General features: G+C 44.3%; 1 protein-coding gene across 3 annotated transcripts; it reads left to right on the top strand.

Annotated features, from left to right (window-relative positions):
* The first annotated feature begins 494 nt into the window (after window positions 1–494).
* Window positions 495–15,325, top strand: RCN2 (reticulocalbin 2). 3 transcript variants are annotated; one of them, XM_055130604.1, is made up of 7 exons: window positions 495–773; window positions 1,145–1,250; window positions 4,361–4,557; window positions 8,090–8,203; window positions 11,755–11,851; window positions 13,901–14,040; window positions 14,494–15,325. In XM_055130604.1, the coding sequence occupies exons 1-7, from the start codon at window positions 639–641 to the stop codon at window positions 14,644–14,646; spliced, it is 942 nt and encodes a 313-aa protein (XP_054986579.1). In that variant the 5' UTR covers window positions 495–638; the 3' UTR covers window positions 14,647–15,325. The 3 variants fall into 3 exon arrangements, with proteins under 3 accessions (XP_054986579.1, XP_054986580.1, XP_054986578.1); XM_055130605.1 differs by having other exon boundaries at window positions 8,102–8,203; window positions 13,898–14,040; XM_055130603.1 differs by having other exon boundaries at window positions 496–773; window positions 13,898–14,040.
* Window positions 15,326–23,641: the final 8,316 nt, after the last annotated feature.

Below are 23,641 nucleotides of genomic sequence, written 5' to 3' on the forward strand. Positions count from 1 at the left end.
TATTTATTTATCTTTGGTTTTGTGTTGCTTAGGGGCAATGGATTACTCCTGACGGTGGGTGCTGGGGATGGGTTCCCCAGGTCGGCCCTGTGCCCTAGCCACTATACTATTGCTCGGGACCCTCTAGGAATTTGCTTGGACCCAAACCTCCAGCCTTTCCAGTGGCTAGACGCAAGGACGGACACAGGGAGGGCGCTGGAAATTTCTAGCCGGAACGAGAATGATGGGAAAAGACAGGGCGGGAGCAAAATAGAGCGTGTTTTCCGGGGAGTGTCGCGGCGCCGGGAAAGAGCCCGCCGGGGTCTCAGCTCCCACCCGCGCGCGCCCGGCGGAGCCGCAGCCGAGCGCGGCCCCCACCGGTCTCCCGCCGCGGCCCGCCCCCCCGGTGCGGCGAACACCAATCAGCGGCGCGGTCCCAGCCCCGCCCCGCACGGCACACGCCAATCAGCGGCGCGTCCCGCGCCCCGCCCCGCGCCGGGCCTTTATAGCGACGCGGCCTGCTGCGCGGCACCACCGCGCTTGTCGCCAGGGCCTCCGCCTGCTCCGCCGGCCTGCGGGGCTGCTGCGGGGCTGCTGCGGCGCTGCCGGCCTTGTCCGTCCGCGCGGGCCCCGCGCCCGCGCCCCTCCTCGCCAGCGCGATGCGGCGGGGGCTGCTGCTGCTGCTGCTGCTGCTGCGCGCCGCGGCCGCCCGCGCCGGGGACGCCGACGAGCTGCACTACCCGCAGGGCGAGCACCGCGCCGACTACGACCGCGAGGCGCTGCTGGGCGGCCAGGTGGGCGGGCGCGGCCGGGCAGGGCCCCGCCGCCGCCGCCGCGGGCTTTGTCCCGGGACAAAGACGGGGCGGGGGCGGGGGCGGGGGTGGGGGGCGGCCCGGCGAGGCCCGGCGGGGGCGGCCTGACAATGGGGCTGGGCCAGGGGTCCCCGCGGCCTTTCCGCCGGAGCTGATCGCGCGGCCCCCTCCCGCCGCCCTCCCTGCGCGGGACCGCGGGGTTGGATGGGCGGGGGACAGGGGCCTTGGGGAGCTGGATGCGGGTCGTCCCCGAAAACCCCTGGCCAGGGAGGCTCCTGCTAGCCCGCTGTCCCTCCACCATTTTGTCCCACGGGTTGCAAACGCTTCACCCTCCCCGTGTCTTGCTTCCAAAGGAAGAAGTGGATGAGTACGTTAAACTCAAGCCCGAAGAGCAGCACTCACGGCTGAAGGCCATCATAAGGAAAATTGACCAGGACTCCGATGGCTTTCTCACCGAAAGTAAGGACGCCCTGCACAGCTCATCACGGGAAGCCCCTTTGTAGGACAGAGATCCCGGCAGGGGTGCTTGGGGCGCCTTTTGCAATAAATTTGAGGGCCCTGGTGCCGACCGAGAGGGTGGAGAGAAGGCTATGTCCTTGGGAGTCTTGCTCTGCTCAGGACCAGGTACAAAGGTGCTTTCTGCAGAGGTATTCAAATATCATTCATGGACCCTGCAGGTCAGGCTGGCGCCAACGCCTTCCTGCTCACATGACTTTGATGCCGTACCGACCATTGCATCCCTCTTAGGGGAGTAAGCAAAAAAGCCTCATTGAGGCGTTACTGTGGCTCCCACTTTTGAGAGAAACTTCCTTGGCATTTTAAGTATTTGTTTCTTGTGTGTAAGCAAGTGCCTGAGAGACCTGTTGCATGGGGACCACTGTTTGTCACATAACTCGTTATCAAATAATATTTGACACAGTATTATGGCCGGCAGGGCGGAGCCTTAGAACTGTCCTTCTCTGTTTTTAGAGATGAAGAATTGGGAGTCCCAGAATGGCAAAGCCTGGACTAGATACTACATTTCCTCCTAATGTCCTTCACTTAAACATGTGATGGACAAAGATGAGGTGCTTGCCATATATGCAGTCAACCAGGGTTCAAAATCTGGAACCACATGGTTCACTAAGCACCTCCTGGCATACAGCAAAAACCTAAAGTATTGAAATAGTAAAGTGAAAAAAATAATACGTTAAAAAAATAAACCTAGCCACTTTCAAGGTAGGCTCTCTAGTCAAAAATGAAATGCGGGGGTCTAACAAAAGAATATTCTGAATCCATTGTTGTGTATTGTCCTCTCATTGATTCGCTCAAGTGATAAACCTTGTCACCTTCCCAAAGTTGGTCATTAAAATAATTTTTTTCAAAAGCTATCTTACTGCTCAGCATCTAAGGATGACCTCTCAGAGAGTAAGTGACCAATTGAGTGGTAAATTAATTTTTGATCTGCTATCAAAGTGTTGACATTGGTGCCCTGGGTGATTTAAGGTCTTGTCCTTCTCCTTAAGCAACAGAATTTTAGAATAGCTGGTTAAGTAGGGCTCTATCTCTGCTTCTTTGAGAAAGCACAGAGTAAGTTCCTTTGGAAGATTTCTTAAACTATGAAATGAAGAGAAACCTAGATCAGATCTTCATTTCACAAATGACAAAACTAAGAACTGGAGAGAGCCAAACCTGTAGAGCAGTGGTGGGCCTTGCTAAATAGACATTTTGAAGGCTGGGGCCTCCAGGGTGGTTCTGTGAATGCCTGGCGGCGCCACCGGGGTTCCAGCCCAGTTGGCTGTTCGGTGTAAGGTCCCAGAATACCCAGGTTGCCCTGGCAATGCTCAGGGACCCAGGTGTCGCCAAGAGTCTGACCTAGGTCAGGCACATGCCTAGAAAGTACCCTATCTGTTGTACTAGTTAGTTATAGTACATTAAAAAAAAAAAATCCCTGGAGCAGACATTTAAAAGATTACCTAGGGGCTGGACGGGGTAAATAGTTCAGGGTTTAGGGTATATTCCTTGCATGTGTGGGACCCGAGTTTGATTCTTGGCACCATGTGATCTCTCTTGCCAGCATCAGTAGGTATAGTCTTGGTGCTGGCTACCTCCAAGGACTTCTGGGTCTGGCTCTGGTGGTACCTGGCGCCCCAGGACCTGAATGTTCAACTGTCTGTTCTGGTTGGCCCAAAATCACAGCGAGTGGATCTCCGACCCTCTGCACCGATTCCTGATTTTTCAGATTCCAAGAAAGCTATTGTGAAAAAGGCATGAATAATAATGGCTACTGGTAACTATTAAAATTTACTCCTGAGGGGCCAGAGCCATCGTACAACAGGCAGGGTGCTTGCCTTGCATACAGCTGACCTGGGTTCTATCCCTGACATCCCATATGGTTCCCTGTGCACCACCAGGAGTAACCCCTGAGCACCCCACCCCAACACACACACACAAAAAGTAAAATTTACTTTAAAAGTTTATGACATGGTTAAAGGGAACATGTAACATTGTTTTCAAGCTTTAGTCCTTAAGTTCTCTTTCACAATTTAGGCCATGCCTATTATTATTATTAATAAAGTTTTGGTTCCAGTCAATGTAAAGGTTAAGGGAAAACCATATTACGTTCATAAGTGAAAAATGTTTTTTTCCCCTGATACATATTAAAATTAGTAGTTAGGACCCATAATGTGACTCAGTTGTTAGAACTGAGTCACATTATGGGTCCTAACTACTAATTTTACATGTGTTTTACATGTGTGAGGCCATGACTTCCACCACTCCTTGGCACTACTGAAGTTATCAGCACGACAATTAAAAAATAAACTGGGGGGGGGAATAAATAAACTCAGTAGTTACTCAAACATTTGTACTTCCTGAGAGATCTACGTGATAATTAGGAAAAGGTTAATTGCATTTTTTGAGGAGGGAGAATAATATATTTTTTTAAGTCTAGCGTTGTTTGGGCAGTTGGTAATTTGTATAACAGATAATTATTGAACCAGGTACTTTTGAGGCATTTGGAGTCCCTCAAAAAACAAAACATACTCATATTTTCTATACACAAGGATCTTGTATTTTATTTGGATCTTTGACTCCAAACAGCTTTCCCCACCTCCTCTCCTACTTCTGTGAATACAGCTAGACTTCCTCTCTTTGCAAGCATCAACATCTTAATTTTCTTTTAGAGGAGATTTGGGAATGTTCTAAGCTTTTAAAAAGCTGAGAGGCTCCTGGCCAGGCTGACGACAGCAGATTTCAACCCTCTCCTCAGTAAAATGGTTTAATGAGAAAGGAAAAGAAATCTGCCATGTCCCAAGAATTGACTGTGATAAACTCTCAGTGTCTGTGTTGCAAACCAGCATGCCCAAAAGTAGAGAGTATGGGGAATATTGTCTGCCTTAGAGGCAGGGGAGGGTGGGAAAGGGGGGGTATACCAGGGATATTGGTGGTGGGGAATGTGCACTGGTGGAGGGATGGGTGTTTGATCATTGTGTGATTGTAACCCAAACATGAAAGCTTCTAACTATCTCACAATGATTCAAAAAAAAAAAAGAAAAAAGAATTGATTGTGTGCTGGGATATTCTCACAGGTGAACTCAGTTCCTGGATTCAGATGTCTTTCAAGCATTATGCTATGCAAGAGGCGAAGCAGCAGTTTGTGGACTATGATAAAAACAGGGATGGTCGAGTGTCGTGGGACGAATACAACATTCAAATGTACGACCGCGTGATCGACTTCGATGAGGAAACGGCTCTGGATGACGCAGAAGAGGAATCCTTCAGGCAGGTGAGGCTCCTTCTTCAGATGGCCTCACTCGGCATTTCTGCTCAGCCTGAGGCCCTGGGCGGGTTTGCCTTGTTCCAGGGTTTAGGTTTAGAACTCTTATTCCGGGCTTGTCACTTCTCCTGGCATCTCTCTTTCTTGGCTGCTTCATTCTTCTCATTTCCAGAAGTTTTATTTGTTTTTGATTTTTAGTATATTTTAAATATGGGTCTCGATATTTTATTTTTGTTGTTGGTTTTTTTGGGGTGTGGGTACAGATGGGTGTGGGCCTGGCAGTGTTTGGGGTGCTGGGGATTACGCCCAATTCAGCCACATGCAGGGCAAGCACCCTGCCCACTATATTACATTTTTGGCCCCTCAATATTTTTAATTTTTTTTTTTTGCCCTGCGATTCTCAGGGGTTACTCCTGGCTTTCCTGGCAGTGCTGAGGGACCATATGGGATGCTGGGAATCGAACCCCGGTCGGCCACATGCAAAGTAAATGCCCTACCTGCTATGCTATTGCTCCAGCCCAAATATTTTAATTCTTGTGTTATTGAATAATGAGCTTTATATCTTATTTACTAAGAAAATTACGAAGGCCCTATTTTCATTATTAAACAGTTCTATATAAAGATAACTCTAAAAATTGTTTTAATTGCAAAATGCAAAGCTTATCATTTAATCATTTTTAAGTGTGCCATTAGTAATACTAAGTACATTTATGTTGTTATATAACCAATCCCTAGAATTATTTTCATTTTGCAAAATCTTTATGTTATAGTCATTCCATCACCCCCCATTCCTACTTCTCCATAATCTATAGAAACCAGCATTCTACTTTCTGTCCTTGAATTTGACTATTCTGGGAACCTCATGAATGAAATCAGTATTCTGTGAATAGCTTATTACACGTAACATAATGTTCTGAACTTCTGTCCATGTTGTGGCATGTATCAGAATTTCCCTTTAAGACTAAATATTTTGGGGCTGGAGCATCAGGAAAATGGATAAAGCTCTGTTTTGCATCCCCTATGACCCCCCAAGCACTGCAGGAGTAATTCCTGAGTGCAGAGCCAGGAGTATGTGCTGAGCATCACCTAGTGTGACCCACTCTTCCCACCCACCCCCACCCCTGCCAAAAAATAAGGCCATGTGTGACCCTGCACTGAACTGAACAGTCTGGGGAAATGATTGCTGACAAATTGCTATTGATTATTAGAGTATTGGGGGATCTTTAGAAATTTGATTTTTCTGTGACCAGAAATAGGAATACTATTTCTCTTATTAAATTCTACTGTGGGTATCAGTTAGCCTATGGCATGTTGTTGCTTTCATTCTTTTATTTAAAGATGCAGTTTCCAGGGTCCTATAGATAGTAAGTGAGACTCATTAGTCAAGGTGCCTGGAAAACATGCGAGCCATTCCTTTTCCATAGTGTATCCTACTGTGAGAGTCTGCCCTTTAATTTTATTGGAGCCATGTCTTGTCATTGTACATTGCTGTTTATTTTGAGACTCATCTTGGCCACTTGAACACTTGAACTTGTCGGCCATCAGTCGCTCAGAGCTGATTGTTTTCTATATGATTGTGCATGCGCTGTGCCTGGAACCACCATCGGGAGGGCCCAGGCTCTGCATCCAGCCTCGTCGCTTAGTAGGTGTGCTGACTTGGGCATGGTGTTAAACCTCCTTATGCCTCAGATTCTTAAGTACACTTGAGATGATATAACTTGGAGAAATAGTATTAGATAGTAAGTAGTGGGCTGGCAAGCAGTTTTGTGTTGATCTAAAAGAATATTTTAGGCGGCAGGAGAGAAAATAAACAACTCTGGGCTGGGCCAGAGAGATAGTACAGTGGATAAGGCCTTGCATACAGCCAACACAGGATTGAGCTCCAACACCATATTATACCCCCACAGACCCCATTAGGAGTGATTCCTGAGCACAACTGAATGTGGGCCAAAAACCAAAATAAATAATCACAAAAAGTGATTGGATATTAAAAAATTTTTTTTTTGTAATGGAACATGTTTTTCTATGAAAACTGATTAAAAATAAATAAATGAATATCAATTTGATACCTGAATTATTTGGGGAGGACGGTCATACTAAGAGGATACCAGAACATGTAAATCATGTGCTATACCACTGAGTTACATCCCAGATCCCCAAATTTTATCTAAGCTTTATCAAATTTCTATCTGAAAACTAAAGAAAGCCTATAATAATGACTCTTAAACTCCGAGTGACTAAAAAAGCATTTTTCTTTGCTATTATGAACACCATTATAGTCAGCACTTTTAAGTAAGATAATTAAAGTTTGGGGACTTACCTGGCAAGAATTCAATTGCTCTTAAATTTTAAGTCAGTTGCTGAATGTGCAAGTATATGAGCAATGTTTATGTAAGGTATAATCTTGGATGGAGTTCATCAGAATAGTCAAGACTTACATGTTTGTCCAGCCTCCCAGGTAATAAATTTCCTCATGTGAAATTATTAGTCTACCAAAAGATGGCAGTTTTGTTCTTTACAACTTTCTTTTGTGATTTTAAAACGGTTGTGGTTTTCTGTCTTCTTACTGTTGCCTGTAGCACTTTCTGCCCTCCAGTAGAATAAAGATTTTTACACACAAAAAAACAAAAGTTTGGGGGCTTTATAAAACTGAAGTCTTTTTTTTTGGGGGGGGGGAGGGTGTTGGGTTGTCTTTAAGAAATTTGAAAAAGAAAATCTGTCTTCTTTTAATTTGAGTTGCTTTTAAATGGTATTTGTCAGCTGGCAATCAATAAAACTGCTCTTAAAAATGTGAACCAGAAAACTGTTGTTGGTTTTTCCCCCCAAAAGAAATCTCAACTGTTGAGATTTTTTTACTTTACATAGGCAAATTTGGCCCAATTTAGTTCCCTCTGATAAAACTTCAGTGTTTCAAATTAAAGGGTTCCTTCATCAGGAAATCTTGGCACTTAGAGTATTTTGAATAGTAGCTTATTGAAAAAAAAAAAAGAAAAAAACTTGGTTGACTCAACAAAATCTCAAGTTTGTCTGCTTTTCTTCATGTTAAGCCTGACCGTAAAACGTAAATTACTAGCTCAAGTTATTTAAAATTATGAAACAGTAAATGAAGATGAACTACTTAGAAACAGCTTTTTTGTTTTCTTTTTCCCCTGGTGGCTGGATGAGTGCTGGGACTCGAACCCAGCGTCTCACACATGCAGAGCAAGTGCCCTGCTGCCAAGCCACAAGCCCATCACAGATCTGGACACTGAAAAGTTGAATTCTTTTCAAAGGTGTTCCCAGAGGAGCCCAGCTAGTAAGGCACATTGCTAGAATTCAGGTCTGAGCCTCTCTTGCCTGAGCGCCCCTGTAGACTGCTGGTAGTGTTAATAAACACTACAGTTTCTGCCCAGAATACCTCCCGAAAGATGACAGGAAGCTAAAGTATGCATATGTGTGAGAACATTCTTTAGATGTCACTGTTTACATTTTACAAGGTACTTTTAATGATGCTGTGGTATGGATGTGACTTTTAAGCATGTTCAACATTTAATTTTCAAAGCTTCATTTAAAGGACAAGAAACGATTTGAAAAAGCAGACCAGGATGCCACTCCTGGTTTGAATCTTGAAGAATTTATTGCCTTTGAGCATCCGGAGGAAGTTGAATATATGACGGTAAGAAAGAAAAAAAACATACAAGGAATAAGCGAGTGGGTGCAATTAAAAAAAAAAAACCTGTTCTTACAAAGTCATTAAAACAGATTACAGAGTAACTAGAGATTTAAGAGAGGAGAAGCTATAAAATTCTTGTTGGGAGAGACAGGAAGTTTCTGATGGGTGAGTGGGTGAGTGGGGGGTTGTGCTTTTGGTACATGAGAAGGTGAAGGCCGAGGTGTTCTTGAATCTCTGTAATGTCTTAACGGCAGTCTTTCCTTGCCGTTTCCCCTTTCACATCCTTGCCTTCAGTGCCCTCCTTTGCTCTTTGGAAACTTTCAAGCTTCACTTTAGTTTTTCAGTACAGTAACACTAGAACTTCCTATTTGGTTTACAGCATCACTTGGGAAAGCTTTTAGTCTGAAAAAAAAATATGTCCCATTTGGATCCCTTTTGTGATGGGGTATAACTGCTAATGACTAAATAATGTTTCTGCAACTTTAGACTTAATGAGTCCTGTTATCCCACCAGTACTTAGAAGTACCAGCTCATCAGAATTGTTACTGAATTCTAGCTGTAACTCCGAAACGTTGATTGAGTTCCCTCTCTGACTTGGCAAGCTTCTTGAGTGCAGAATCTGTCATGTTAGAGGGTAGAAATTAATTTAATAAGTAGGGTGTGTGTGTGTGTGTGTGTGTGTGTGTGTGTGTGTGTGTGTGACACCCAGCAATGCTCAGGGGTTACTCCTGGCTCTGCACTCAGGAATTACCCCTGGCAGTGCTCAGGGGACAATATGGGATGCTGGGAATCAAACCCAGGTTGGCCAGTGCAAGGCAAACACCCTACACGCTGTGCTATCGCTCCAGCCCACAAGTAGGTTTTTTTTTTAAAAAAAAAAAAAGAAGAAGAAGAAGAAGAAAAGAAGATTAAACATTTCTGTTGAAGTCTGTTGCCTGACATTCACCTCCAGCCATGTGATTTGGATCCCTAGATATTTCGGGGAGGAAAGATGTAGCTCTTTTATATAATGGGTCATGGTCAGAAGCTGCATCTGTCAAGAATAGCAAAATTACAGATTGATTTTTTTTTTCCTCTGTAACTTAGTGGCAAGACTTAGCCATTTGGTACCATTTCTTCTGCATTGTGAAACTTCAGATTTTTTTACTTGGCAACAAAATCTGTGACCTAGTTTAAAAACAGGGCTGGGTACCTTTTGTTAAAGTGCCAAAATTAAGTTAACAATGAGCCCTGTCCTAGCAGGCAGAGGGTACTGGCTTTTGATTCTCTGGGGAAGAGGAGCAAAGGCAGAACCTCAGAGGGGAATAAGCAGTGGAAGTGATGAAATGATTTCGGCTCTCAGTGAAGAGGCGCTGGAGCACATCTGCAATGGGTTGACAAACGAGTGCGACTTTGAAGAGTGTCCAAACAGGCATGTTGCCTGACAGGTCCAGGAAGGGACCAGGCAGAGATGGCTGAGGTTTGAGTTTGTGTCACAGTGATGGAGCAGCGGGCAGGCAGTGCCACAGACAGATGGGGTGCGTCAAGCTAGGGCAGGCTGGTCTCTGACTGTGCCGAGTCAGAGTCGATGACAGCCCATCCGAGCTGTGATCACAACATGGTGTCTCCTTTACAGAAGCGTCCTTCTGTTCCCCTTCACTGATTTTTGTATACCCATTCTTTTTCCCCTTTAAAGAGCGTATTTGACGTAGGACAAGGCGAAAGATCACTAGATCAGCTAAGTGATTCTACTTTAGATTAAACGTCAGAATTTGAAGTTAGTTTCGTTCATACAGTTTCTGAAATTTGTTTGGCCATGACAACATCATTGAAATAAGTTTGTTCTTTCTCAAGAGGGTTATTTGAATGGAGGAGTAGTTATTTCAGTTGATGATTCTAAGCTTTCATTAGACCACAGGCTCTTTGAAAATGTGATGTAAGCCCATGGACTCTGTCCTAGAAAAATCACATATTCTCATTGAAGTACAGTTCCAGGAACGTCTCAGATCTTCCCTTGGAAACTAAGCTTTGGCTTTCTAGGTGAAGATCTTCTTATTTTTATCCCAAAAATCTGTAACATTTAATTTTTTTAAATGTCAAGAACTTATATTTAAGTGTTATTTCATTTAGCCGTAGATGAAGTTTAGATGTCGATAATGCCAAATCTGGGTTTGGCTAGAATTGGGGTCTTTGAGAGTTTATTTTCATTGCAGTTGTGATGCTCAAACCCAGATTGAAAGTGTGAGGGAGTGGAAGGACTGAGTGAGACCTTGGGTCGGAGAGGCAGGCTGAGGGAAAGGAAGCCAGAGTGTCAGTCAAAGGGGGCCGCAGAGGCTTGGGGACTAGAGTGTGCTTTAAAGACTTTGGGAGGGGGCTGGAGTGATAGCACAGCGGGTAGGGCGTTTGCCTTGCACTTGGCCAACCCGGGTTCGAATCCCAGCATCCCATATGGTCCCCTGAGCACTGCCAGGAGTAATTCCTGAGTGTAGAACCAGGAGTAACCCCTGTGCATCGCCGGGTGTGACCCAAAAAGCAAAAAAAATAAATAAATAAATAAATAAAATAAAGACTTTGGGAGAAGGAATGGAGGAAGAAAGCTTAGAGCCCTGGGACGAGCTGGAATTAAAAGCACTCAGGTAATGAGAACGTGTGGGATCTGGGAGGACAGCTGAGAACTTTGTCCTGGAGGAGGTTGAAGAGGCTAAGAGAAATGGGCATAGAAGAAAAGGTAACGAAATATGGGGATGCACCTCTGGCAAACAACAGAGCATTTTAGAAGTCCTGTTTTATTTTCTGAAAAATAGGTCTGTCACCAAGAAAGTGTTAGAGAGGGTTGAAATGTAAGGTTCAAGGCAAGTGGAGGACTAAAAAAGAAAAAAATTTTAAAAAACTGTGGTTTGTGTGTGTTTAGGAGAACTGCAGTGGAGGGATGAAAACTGGTGAGTCCACTGACAGCAAATGCTGGTTTCTAAGGACGAGGCTCATGAGGTCTCTGTGTTTGTGGCTCTGAAGTAGAAGAGAAAGCGGTGTGGGTCTGTGGACTGGAGGGGCTTGTTACAGTGCGAAAAGAGGATGAGATCTGCAGGAAGTTAATGAAGGAAGTGCTGGGAGCCAGCCACGGAGCAGGTCATCAGGATCAAGAAAAGGAAAGGGATGAAGGTTTTAGGAGGAACCCACACATCTCAGACTTGGTAGTAGAATAGCAGATCTGTGCAAAGAAGCCTAAGAGAAGGGCACTTGAGGGGATGTTGATAGCTGAAAGGGAAGTAGAATTAAAGAAGACAGAGAAGGGAGGGAACATGCAGGAAATCCAAGCATGACTTTAGTGCCAAGAAGGGTGGAGGAGACGAATGGAGTCCTTCTTGAGAGGGAAGATTACGGGTGTTAAGTGTGGAGAGGCTCGATATCTGGACTGTTGTCCTTGTTTCTGAATCCCTGCCCTGAGAAAGATTGCCTCCCAAGCATGGTCCACAAGAGCAATTGTGCCTGAAGACAATCTAAAGTGTGACTGATTCAGGTGGCGTTGAAATTGAACAATGTGTGACTCATTTCTTTTTTGTATGAACATGCGATAGGAATTTGTCATCCAAGAGGCTTTAGATGAACATGACAAAAATGGCGATGGATTTGTTAGTTTGGAAGAATTTCTCGGTGACTACAGGCGGGATCCAAGTAAGTATTTGGGGGGAATATAGAAGGAGGGTGCATGCAAGTAGGCTAAAGAATTCTCTTGGGTTTATGAACATGAGAGTTGCGTGATTTCACTCTATCAGGTTAAATATGATTCAAAGAAACAAAGGAACTTTCAGCTTACCCGAGAATCCTGGTCTTGTTTATTTTATTTATTTATTTATTTATTTTCATTTATTTTTGTTTGTTTTTATTAATTCACCGTGAGGTACAGTAACAAAACTTTCATGTTTGAGCATCAATCATACAGTCATCAAACACCCATCCCTTCACCAATGCATGTTTTCCACCACCAAAATCCCTAGTATCCTCCTCACCCCCCCATTCCATACCTCCCCCTGCCTGTGTGGCAATTTGCACAATACTCTCGTTCTCTATTTTAATTACCTTCGCTATTTCAAGACCAGTCCCAGCACCACTCATACCTGCCAAAAAGGCAATGCTAGACAGTGTGTTTTGTATTGCTTGTTTTGGATATAGTATAATGTTGCACAGCCACTCTTGGGGTCGCATGCTCTAGGAATTTTAAAACTTTAATAATTAGGGTCCGACGAGATTGCTGCAACAAGTTGCTCGGGTCCGAGATTCATTTGTGTCTCTGGATCCTGACCGTGTGGGAACTTAAGTAGATGGTGGCCGGATGTGGCGTCATCTCAGGTCCCATTGGGGTAGGGGGAAGCAGAAGGGCCCACTCCTCCTCTGTCCCGTGAGGCTTGCATTTGCCGCCACTGCCACTTGTACCTGGACTTCTAGAAAATGGTGGCCGCCAGGGCTCCTACAGGGCAGGCGGAGGGACGGCACCTGCCCCCATCTGGAGTAGCCCAACAGCAATGGCCTATTGCAAAGTCCCGGGCCATCTCTGCAGCGGGTTGCTCGAGTCCAAGATTTGTTTGTTTGTCTTCTGGTCTTGTTTATTTTAGTTTCACATCTAGATTCAGATATTTTTCTTCCTTTCCAAACAATAAAGCCACTGACTCAAATTGCTGAGGAAGTAAAGGTTAATAGGTTTTAAGCAAGATCCTGTACCGTAGCATATAGATCTTAAAGGAGAAAAGGCTATGAAATACGGCTCTCACTGGTGTGGCCTGTGGAAGATGACATAACGAGTGCTTGAAATTTGAGTTTATCTCTGCGTTCTCTATAAGCAGCTGTCTCCTCAGAATCATTGCTTAAAAGCATCGCTTTTGTGAATGTCATTTAAAATTCTCATGTAATTATTTTTATTTCTGAGGACATATATAGTTCTCAGAAAAGTTTTATATAGTTCCCTGGGGTACATATAAATGTTGCCCAGTTTGAGCCAGACAAGTAGGACAGTAGGCAGGACACTTGCCTGCACGGGGCAGATTCTGGCTCAATCCCTGGCACCCCATATCGTTCCCCCGAGCACCACCAGGAGTGATCCCTGAGCACAGAGCCAGGAGTAATCTCTAAGCACCACTGGCCAGATGTGCACACCCCTTCCCCCAACTACCCCCAACAAAATAGTAAAAAAGATGTTGCCCAGCTTGGTTGGAGAAGAGGGCTCAGGAGGCGGGAGCAAGTGTCTTCCATGCATGTTGCTCTCAGGGCCAGATGACCTCAGCTGCTGCTGGGTGTGTTCCTCATGCAGCCCCAGCTACATCACTGGGAGTGGTCTCCACACTCCCACCCCAGCACCACAGAAGAGGTCTGTCCCTGCCTCCCCCCAAAATGTTGCCCAGTTCAAATTTGGAGACCAAGTTAGCTCTCAACATGCAGCAGCAGAATTGCTAGTTTGTGACAATAAACAGTGATTTGAAAACTCTTGAGTAGAGACTTGAGCACCACCTTGGAAATGACTGGATTCTTTGTCCCTACTGCAAAACTTTGCAGTTAAGTAGTTCTCTTTTCTTAGTCTTCCTAAATTTTTGTTGAAAACTTTAAATTTTACTTTATTTCCTCTTGGGAAATATAGATAGATAGATATATGTAGATATCTATATAGGTACTCTTATTAATTTTTACATTTGTGTTTGCCTCTTGTTTAATTTTTGCTTCCATCTAAAGCAGCCAGTGAAGATCCAGAGTGGATACTGGTGGAGAAGGACAGATTCCAGAATGATTATGACAAAGATGCTGATGGCAGGCTTGATCCCCAAGAGCTGTTGTCTTGGGTAGTGCCCAACAACCAGGGCATTGCACAGGAAGAGGTGAGTGTTACTGAATGGTACCCTCACCCCAAAATGTGCTGTGGATTGGAAAAGGTAGCGAAGATCTGCCAGAATAAAGTAGTGAAGTTACTTCCTAGGAATAATGCTGTGCTGTCTTTTCACCTAAGTCTACGAGGTGTTTAGACTGTCTGGAGATAAAGGCTGTTAAGACTGTTTTATGTATTGACCTTGACCACACTGAGAGAGACTCCAGGTGGGATACTACCGTTCTTTTACTTGGAGAGATCCTGAATTGGATCTCTGAATTGGCTCTCTTTTACTTGGAGAGATCCTGAATTAGAGGAGTCAGGACCCAGCAGAAATTAAGGGGCGGATGAAAGAAGTCAGACGGACCCCGTCACACATTTGTAGATATTTGTGTTAAAATGTGAGCATCTTGCTGGAAATACATATTCCATTTGACACCTTGTGGTTTTGTTTTTGTTTTTAAAGGCTCTTCATCTAATTGATGAGATGGATTTAAATAACGATAAAAAGCTCTCTGAAGCAGAGATTCTGGAAAACCAGGACTTGTTTCTTACCAGCGAAGCCACAGACTACGGCAGACAGCTCCATGATGAATATTTCTATCACGATGAGCTCTAACCCCGGGCAGAGTGGAGTAGAGTACCGGCTCCTTTTATAATTTGTTACCAGCTTTACTTTTGTGATACAATATTATTATATTTTACACTCCTGAGTCTTACAACCATCAGAATTACCTGAATGTACAATATAATTTTGGCCTCTGAGAAGGAAAACAAAAAACAAAAACCTGATATTTATTTCAAAGTGTGCCGAGGTAAACAAAGCAATGCTGTGCCACGACGGAGTCTTTCCTAAATATTCCATCTGTTTCGTACTGTATTGTGGGATATTTTAGTTCTGTTTCCATACCAGGAAAAGGAAGATTGTAGCGATGCCTATGCCTGAACGATATTTAAGTAGTATGTGACTGAACTATTAATTTTTGTCTTAAGTAGATTTAAGTTGGGAACTGACAGAAAGGAACTTGTTTTTAGATTTAGCGTTTTGTTTTAAAACCTTTAAAGGAACCTTTAGGAGGACTTATACCTCACATATTAATGTTGAGAAGTTCTGCTTAATTTTAAAATGGTTTCTATAAAGGGTTTTATTGTATGAAATAGAACTTTATATTTTTGCATATGTATAGATAGTAATTATATTTAATGTGTAACTAGAGCATTATGGTGTGTGGAATTTTACATTGTCCAGAACTCTCTTCATTTTTGACTGATTAAAAATGAAATGTCCTATCTCTTTATATGTTTGTTTTTCTTTCATCTTCAAGGTTAACTTTGGATTTAGAGTGTGTTGTTTTCTGAATGACTTTTCTGCCTCCTCTATTCCTATATGTCAGCAAGGAGGGTTCTCAATACTGTTAAATTATTTTTTTAAATATTCTAATTTGGCTCTTTCAGAAATAGCACAGCGGGTAGGGCGTTTGCCTTGCATGCGGCCGACCCGGCGTATCCAATATGCCAAAACAGTAACAACAAGTCTCACAATGGAGATATTACTGGTGCCCACTAGAGTAAATCAATGAGCAACGGCATGATAGTGATACAGTGATACATATATATATATATATATATATATATATATATATATATACACATATGGAACATTGCTATAATTGAATGTACCCCAACACATGGCAGTTTCTGTTGTAGCCAACAGTGGTCTCTTTGGGGCTAAAAATGGTTCATTATCACCATCAGAACTATAGTAGTTAATATATTAACTATAGTAGTTAATAGTCAATCACTGTCAGTCACTGTCATCCCGTTGCTTATCGATTTGTTCGAGCGGGCACCAGTAACGTCTCTCATTGAGAGACTTATTGTTACTGTGTTTGGCATATCCAATACGCCACAGGTAGCTTGCCAGGCTCTGCTGAGATAATAGTAGTTATACTCAAAACCACCCTTGATGAGCAACTGTCTATATCGAAGTGGTCAGTTTTAACATGATTAAGGAGGTCAGTTTATTTACCTTGTGTAGCAGATTAAGGAAGTAGGGAAAGTGAAAGTGAAGATTCATGCGTCTTAGCTCTTACCCAGGTTTTCTTTCTTTTTATTTTATTTCTTTTTCTCTTCTTTTTCTTCTTTCTTTTTTAATTTTGAGGGCATACTCAGCAGTGCTCAGGGCTCACTCCTGGTGGTGCTTAGAGGACCCTGTGGAGTGCCAGGAATAGAAGCTGAGTCTGCTGTGCGCAAGGCAGTTGCCCTACCTGCTGTACTATCTCCCTAGCCCCTGGCCTCCTTTTCCTTACCTTAGTGTATTTGAAGATAAACAGGTCAGCTATGGAATCTGCTCATCTTTTCCAGACCAAAGTTCTCTTGCATAGCAGCACACAGCATTCTGGGGACAAGCTCTGGCTAGTTAGAACGTGGGCATTGGTTGCTCACAGAACTGGCCAGTGACATGCTGTTGCCTCTGCAAGTGGCACTAGAGACAGTGCTCTTGATTTCTGAGTGGCTACGTATGGGGTCTGCTGGGCCCTCACTGAACTTTGCTCAGAACATGAAAAAATCATGTTAAGCCACTGAAATTTGGGAAGGGTGGTGGTGGGACTTTAAAAGGTTTTCTTGCCACAGCAGAGCTCAGCATATTCTTATTGAGTGAAAGTATTAAACAATTGCTGCCTTTTTTTTTCAAGAGGAAATAAAATAGCTACTTGAAGATTTGTATCTTCACCTAAGTTAAAATGGAAAACTTTATTTTTAAGAATCTTGGTGGATTTGCATTTTAAATTCACCTCTTTTAAAAATGATGCTTCTATTTTTATAGCGTTAGAGTTGGGATAGTTTGAGTTGATCTTTACAGCATAAGAATAAAAATAGAGTGAGGCTTCCTGAATTATTGCCTGGTTCTGACTGGAGAACTTAATCTCTTCCATCCTTTGACTTCAGGTACTATCTCACACGGAAAAGTTGATGGGATTTGCACAGATCAATCTGTACCCCATTCTGATTAAGCAGCTCTCTCAAACAGAAAATAACTAGTAGTTTGTGGCATGAACTTAATGTCTGCCAGAATGTGCTGAGAAAAACTCAGTATGTTGTGTTCTTTTATTGAATATTTATCCTTTGCAGTTTTAGAAAAATTCTAGAGCAGTGTTTGGTTGACAATAATCCTAAGCAAAGGCAGTGTCTTCTGCTCCCTCCAGGTACACAGCCTCCCTGATTTAAAAATCTTGCATCTGAGGGGCTGGAGCAATAGCACAGTGGGTAGGGCGTTTGCCTTGCACACGGTCGATCCAGGTTCGAGTCCCAACATCCCATATGGTCCCCCGAGCACTGCCAGGAGTGATTCCTGAGTGCAGAGCCAGGAGTAACCCCTGTGCATCGCCGGGTGTGACCCAAAAAAGCAAAAAAAAAAAAAACAAAAATCTTGTGTCTGAGGGTCAGGGAGATGATTTAAAGTAGTGAATCGTGCCTTGCATGCCCAGGATCCTGGGTTCAATCTGTGTCTGCATGACCCCCATGTACTACCAAAGCGCGCTGGTGGCCCCCAAGCAATAAACCTGCACCAAAGTACAAACACAGGCAGCTCCCAGCCTCCGCAAGCACAGTTAGAGACACCTCTACTTTAAAAAAAAAAAAAAAACCTTTTAATTTTTGGTTTTTGGTTTTGGGGCCATACTCAGTGGATGCTTAGAGTTTAGTCCTGCTCAAGGGTGACTCCTGGTGGGCTCAGGGGGCCATATGGGTGCCAGGGATTGGTACCCTATCTGCCATGCTATCACTCTGGCCCTATGGTCTCTATTTTTTTTTTTTTTTTTTTGCTCTGCACTCAGGAATCACCCCTGGCAGTGCTCAGGGGACCATATGGGATGTTGGGAATTGAACCCGGGTCGGCCGCGTGCAAGGCAAACGCCCTACCCACTGTGCTCCAGCCCCTCTATTTTTTTTTTAATCTTGCACCAGAACGATATAATAGAAAAATTGCCACTTAGATAAATCTCTTCAAGTGTTCCAGAAGATATGAAAGGACCACTGAAACTCCATTTGGGAAAGTCAGACCCCATTTCGTGCCTCAGGGTCTTACTAATTTACAACTTAATAAGAAAAACATGGCAGACCCCAAGGCCATGGACATAAACACCCAGACATCTGCCCACAGATAACAAGGATGATTCAAGTGAATGTAGCAAGCTGTGTTAACCGCTCTATTTCACTCCTGTCCCCTCCGCTTGCTTGCTCAAGGCCGTGAGAATGAACCTGACAGGGGGCATCCAGACATGCAGGCATGTACCCGGGCACATAGGCAGGAGGGCAGAGGGCTTATAAACCTCTTCCAGAGGGCGATCAGAGTGCAAAGTCTCAGGCTTGCAACCCCTCAGTGCTGAATCCCCTGTATGAGTGCCCTCAGTGCTGAGTCCCTTGTATGAGTGTGTTTTGGGGTGTGAATAAAACCTTGAAAAATCTGTCCTGTTGTGTGTCTCACCTGACGGCTGAGCTCAGGTTCGTGCCCACTTATCCTTTGAAGGTTCCACCGTGATTTCTGGCCACCTAACATTTGAAGGCCCCCCAAGATCTCTGGCTACCTAACAGATAAAGTAATTTCACTGCCATAAAAAGCCCAATGCTGGGGCTGGAGCGACAGCACAGCAGGAAGGGCGTTTGCCTTGTACACGGCCAACCCAAGTTCGCTCCCCAGCATCCTATATGGTCCCCTGAGTACTACCAGGAGTAATTCCTGAGTGCAGAGCCAGGAGTAACCCCTGTGCATCGCCGGGTGTGACCCAAAAAGAAAAAAAAAAATGCTCTAATCCTTTCCCACCTCCAGTCTTTAGCAGCCAGTGAGTTTACTCCCCCGTAGTTCTGCTTTCTTCAGAATGTCATGGTTGGACTCATGCATTTGTGTAGACTTTTTAGATTCCTTGGCAGGTTTAGAGACAAGAGTACATTTATGTCGTTTCCTAAGGTATTTGTGTTCCAGCATTCCCTTTTAAGTGAGAAATTTCTACTTCAGCTTCTACTAGGTCTTTGCCACTTTGGAAAATGGCTTAGGAAAGCCAATGAAAGTCATATTTTTAAGAAATCTAGCAGTTAATTGGCCCTATTGCAACATTGAGCTTAGCTTATCTCAAATAAACTTTTGGCCAGATTTCTTGGCTACTGGACAGTATTTTACAACTGATACTAATGAATAGCTCAACCTCGTTAGGGCCTCCAGAGTTGATCTAAAACATCTGCAGAGGGCCTGGAGAGAGAACATCGGGTACAGGGTTTGCCTTGCACACAGCCAGCATATGTCCCTGGAGCCCCACCAGGAGTGATCCCTGAGCACTACTGAATATGGCCCCCAAACCAAAATAAATTAAACATCTCCAGGCTGGAGCAATAGCACAGCGGGTAGGGTGTTCATCTTGTGCGCAGCAAACCCGGGTTTGATTCCTCCGCCCCTCTTGGAGAGCCCGGCAAGGTACCGAGAGTATCTCGCCCATACAGCAGAGCCTAGCAAGCTACCCATGGTGTATTCGATATGCCAAAAACAGTAACAACAAAATCTCACAATGGAGACATCACTGGTGCCCGCTCGAACAAATTGATGAGCAATTTGATGACTGACAGTGATAGTGACTCCATATTATTTGGGCAAATGCTTTGTATTTACTGTATATGTAATTTTTTTTCTTTTTCTTTTTGGGTCACACCCAGTGATGCACAGGGGTCACTCCTGGCTCTGCACGCAGGAATTACCCCTGGCGGTGCTCAGGGGACCATATGGGATGCTGGGAATTGAACCCAGGTTGGCCACGTGCAAGGCAAACGCCCTACCCACTGTACTATTGCTTCAGCCCCTGTATATGTAATTTTTGGTGTTCTTTATGTATATTTACACACATATATAAAGAATCAAAATACAAAGTACTGAGAAGTACTTCATCATATTTATTTCAGATTCACCAGTTTGTATACTGCCAAAAGGAGAAAACTTTGATCATTTAAAAAGTGGTTGAAAAAGATTTTTTTTTTTGCTTTTTGAGTCACACCCGGCGATGCACAGGGGTTACTCCTGGTTCTACATTCAGGAATTACTCCTGGCGGTGCTCAGGGGACCATATGGGATGCTGGGATTCGAACCCAGGTCGGCCGCGTGCAAGGCAAACACCCTACCCGCTGTGCTATCTCTCCAGCCCCTGAAAAAGATTTTTGAAAATCATATAACCTTTCATCTTGGTTCTGCATCTCTAAAAAAAAATAAGAAAGAGAGAGAGAATCCTTATTTATTTATTTTTCTCTTCTGAGACCAGGTTCCAGTGAGCACTCAACATTAACATTTTGCTCTGTTGTACCAGTAGCAGTGGTGATGACAGGTAGAAAGATCATCCAGTACAAAGACATATGAAAAGCATAAAGGAAGGTCTTTTTTGTACCTGTCTGGCCTGATGCTGTGTTGTTCCTTTGACAACAAATGACATCAAGCAAGTGATTGATTTTAGGACTTCTCTATAATGAAAAAGTTGATCTCATTTAAATGTGAACTGCCTTCACAGAGGCAGGGAGAGGGCTGCGAGGCTAAGCTAAGACTGGCTATGACTAAGCTGTTTATGGTGATTGTACCTTGCGACACCTAGCAATTAGTCTTTCAGTCTCTGCTTCTTCAGCCCTTCTCAGGGCCCCACCTCAGCAAAATTCTAACTCACAAACAGCTCACAAATGCAAACCGATGACTGCAAGCTCAGGGGAGGAATGAGATAAGAGCGTCCTTCTAAATTTAAAGATGAAATAAACGTTTAATTTCTTAACTTTCTTACATGGCATAAAGAAAGAAAACAAGTTTATCTAGAATCAATGTGCTATCGTACATGAAAGTTAAGAAGCAGGCTATCAGCAGGTCAACCTGTACCTGCGGGTACACCTGATGTACATCAGCAGCCTGATGGTGCCTTCAGAGTTCCTGACACCTCAAAAATTGCCGCTATGCCTTTGGCTGGACCCCAACAACCTAGGGCCAAGTTTACCAAGAAACCAAATGGCCAAAAGTTAGGTATGTGGGAGCCACAGCCACAAACCACCTCCAGCTCAGCTATACAAGCTCATTTATTGGCCTTATTTTAGAGACCCAAAAGTCTCGAAAGAGATCAAAAACCACAGTTAGGGCCAGCAGCATGGTGCACTGTGGGTGAGTGGGCACGGCCTGAGGGCATATGCCAATAGCGTATTTCTCTGGAAAAGATAGAAACAAGAGCCATGATCCAGAGACACACAAAAGAATCTCCGAACCAAGCAGCTCGCTGCAGAGATGCCTCTGAACTTTAAGCCAGGCCAAATCACTGGGTGCCTCAGATGGCGTCAGGCATCATTCCTCCACCTGCCCCCTAAAAAGAACCCGGTGGCGTCAACTTTTAGAACCCAATGAGATGTGCAGTGGCAGCAAACTCCAGGCCTCAAGGGATAGGGGATGGGCCGGTCCTACCCATCCCCCCTTCCCCCCTTCCCCATGGGAAGCTGGAGGTCACATCCACAAACTGCCTCTAGCTGCTACTTAAGCTCCTTAATAGACGTGATCCAGAGACACACAATGGAATGTCTGAACAGTTTGCTGCAGAAATTTCTCCAGACCCTAATTATCTGGAATTTTGGAGTTCTTGGAGCAAGTGACAGCTATTTTTTTTTTTTTTTTGCTTTTTGGGTCACACCCAGCGATACTCAGGGGTTACTCCTGGCTCTGCACTCAGGAATCACCCCTGGAAGTGCTCAGGGGACCATAAGAGATGCTGAGAATCGAACCCAGGTCGGCCGTGTGCATGGCAAATGCCCTACCCGCTGTGCTATTGCTCCAGGCCCCTGTGACTGCTCTTGTGGTCACTCAACATCTTATGCTATTCGTAACAAGCAATACAAAAGAGAGTATGGGGGAGATTGTCTGCCATAGAAGCAGGGGGAGGGTCAGGATGAGGGTGATACTGGGGTTCTTGGTGGTGGAAGATGTGCACTGGTGAAGGGTTGGGCGATCATTGTATGACTGAAACTCAAACAGGAAAGCTTTGTAACTGTATCTCACGATGATTAAAAAACTAATAATAATAAAAAATTTTTAAAAAACCAAGCAGGTTATGTGCCAGGCTGTTTGACTTGGGGCGCCCCAGAGGGGGGCAGGTGAGAGCCCTCCCCGCCCCAAGGAACCCAGCCCCGGCAGCTGAAAAGCTCCACTACCCAACCGCTGCCATGCTCAAGGCCGCTCCCCACACGCTCGAGCCGAGCCTCGTGCGTGTGTGAACGTATTCCTGGTAAAAGGGTTATATTTTGTTGCTTCTTTTAGATCAGTGAGTGGAATTTTTCCAAAGTTCCTCTCAGAGCTGTCCATTCACAGTCCTGGCCGCCTCCTCACTGTCCAGCTCTGACCGCTCTTTCTCTGGCACTAAGGCCCCAGGTGCAATAGTCAAAGCCCATTGTTTCTAGCATCTGGAGATTTCTCTTAATGGGTCTTGTACTCCGGTCTGGATTTGTGAACATTTGAGTTGTCTTTAGTCCAGCATTTCCTTATGTCTGGAACAACACTTCAATCAACCATGCTGACTAAAAACCCTGCTGTTCATTTATATTGAAAAGAGAACTTAATGTGACCACAAGCTAGTGGTATCCAATGATGCAAAAATACACAAGGAATAAAATGCAATCAGAGGTGCTCTTAAGGTAAGAATGCAGGGCCAGGAAGATGGCTCAAAGGACAGGAGCACGTGCTTGCAGAAACCCTGGTTTTGATCACATGCACTGTATTATCTTCCAAGGACCACTAGGAGTAGTCTCAACACCACTAGGTAGGACCCTAAGACAAAAAGAATAATAAGAATAATAATTTAGCTTGTAATATACAACATTAAGAAAGATACCATTGCTAGTTAGAATGCATTTGCACTTTTTCCTTAGACTTTGCCGTAAGATCAGAGAAAACCAGAGGCTGGTTGTCAACTAAATGACTAAATTGAAATTTTTTTTTCTTTGCTTTTTGGGTCACACCTGGCAATGTTCAGGGGTCACTCCTGGCTCTGCACTCAGGAATCACTCCTGACAGTGCTCAGGGGACCTTATGGGATGCTGGGAATCAAACCCAAATTGGCCGCGAGCAAGGCAAATGCCCAACCCACTGTGCTATCCTTCTAGCCCCTAAATTGGAATTCTTAAAAAAGAATTCAGAAGGCTGGAGTGATAGTATAGCAAGTAGGGTGCTTGCCTTGCACATGGCCAACCGGGTTCAATCCCTGATATCCCCAAGCCATGCCAGGAGTGATCCTTGAGTGCAGAGTCAGGAATAAGCCCTGAGCACTTCCAGGTGTGGTCCAAAAAAAAAGAATTCAGACAACAGGACAGACTAAAAGGACATTGTTATCACCTGATTTCCTCTAACTAGATTTGGTCTCATTTAGCACCAAAATTAATTGTGATAGTATATTATAACTGTTTGAATCTTGAGTTTCTAGGGCTGAATTTAAAAATGGGGAACAGGAGGGGCTGGAGCAATAGCACAGCGGGTAGGGCGTTTGCCTTGCACGCGGCCGACCCGGGTTCGATTCCCAGCATCCCATATGGTCCCCTGAGCACCGCCAGGGGTGATTCCTGAATGC

The sequence above is a fragment of the Sorex araneus genome, chromosome 3 (genome assembly GCF_027595985.1).
Source record: "Sorex araneus isolate mSorAra2 chromosome 3, mSorAra2.pri, whole genome shotgun sequence".
Taxonomy (NCBI): domain Eukaryota; kingdom Metazoa; phylum Chordata; class Mammalia; order Eulipotyphla; family Soricidae; genus Sorex; species Sorex araneus.

Bases quoted from the DNA above. Each gene is read 5' to 3' on its own strand.
- RCN2 (XM_055130603.1), top strand. From the start codon at position 639: ATGCGGCGGGGGCTGCTGCTGCTGCTGCTGCTGCTGCGCGCCGCGGCC. The intron at 4,558-8,089 runs GTGAGGCTCCTT...TAATTTTCAAAG, and splicing joins AAGAGGAATCCTTCAGGCAG to CTTCATTTAAAGGACAAGAA. The intron at 11,852-13,897 runs GTAAGTATTTGG...TTCCATCTAAAG, and splicing joins TGACTACAGGCGGGATCCAA to CAGCCAGTGAAGATCCAGAG.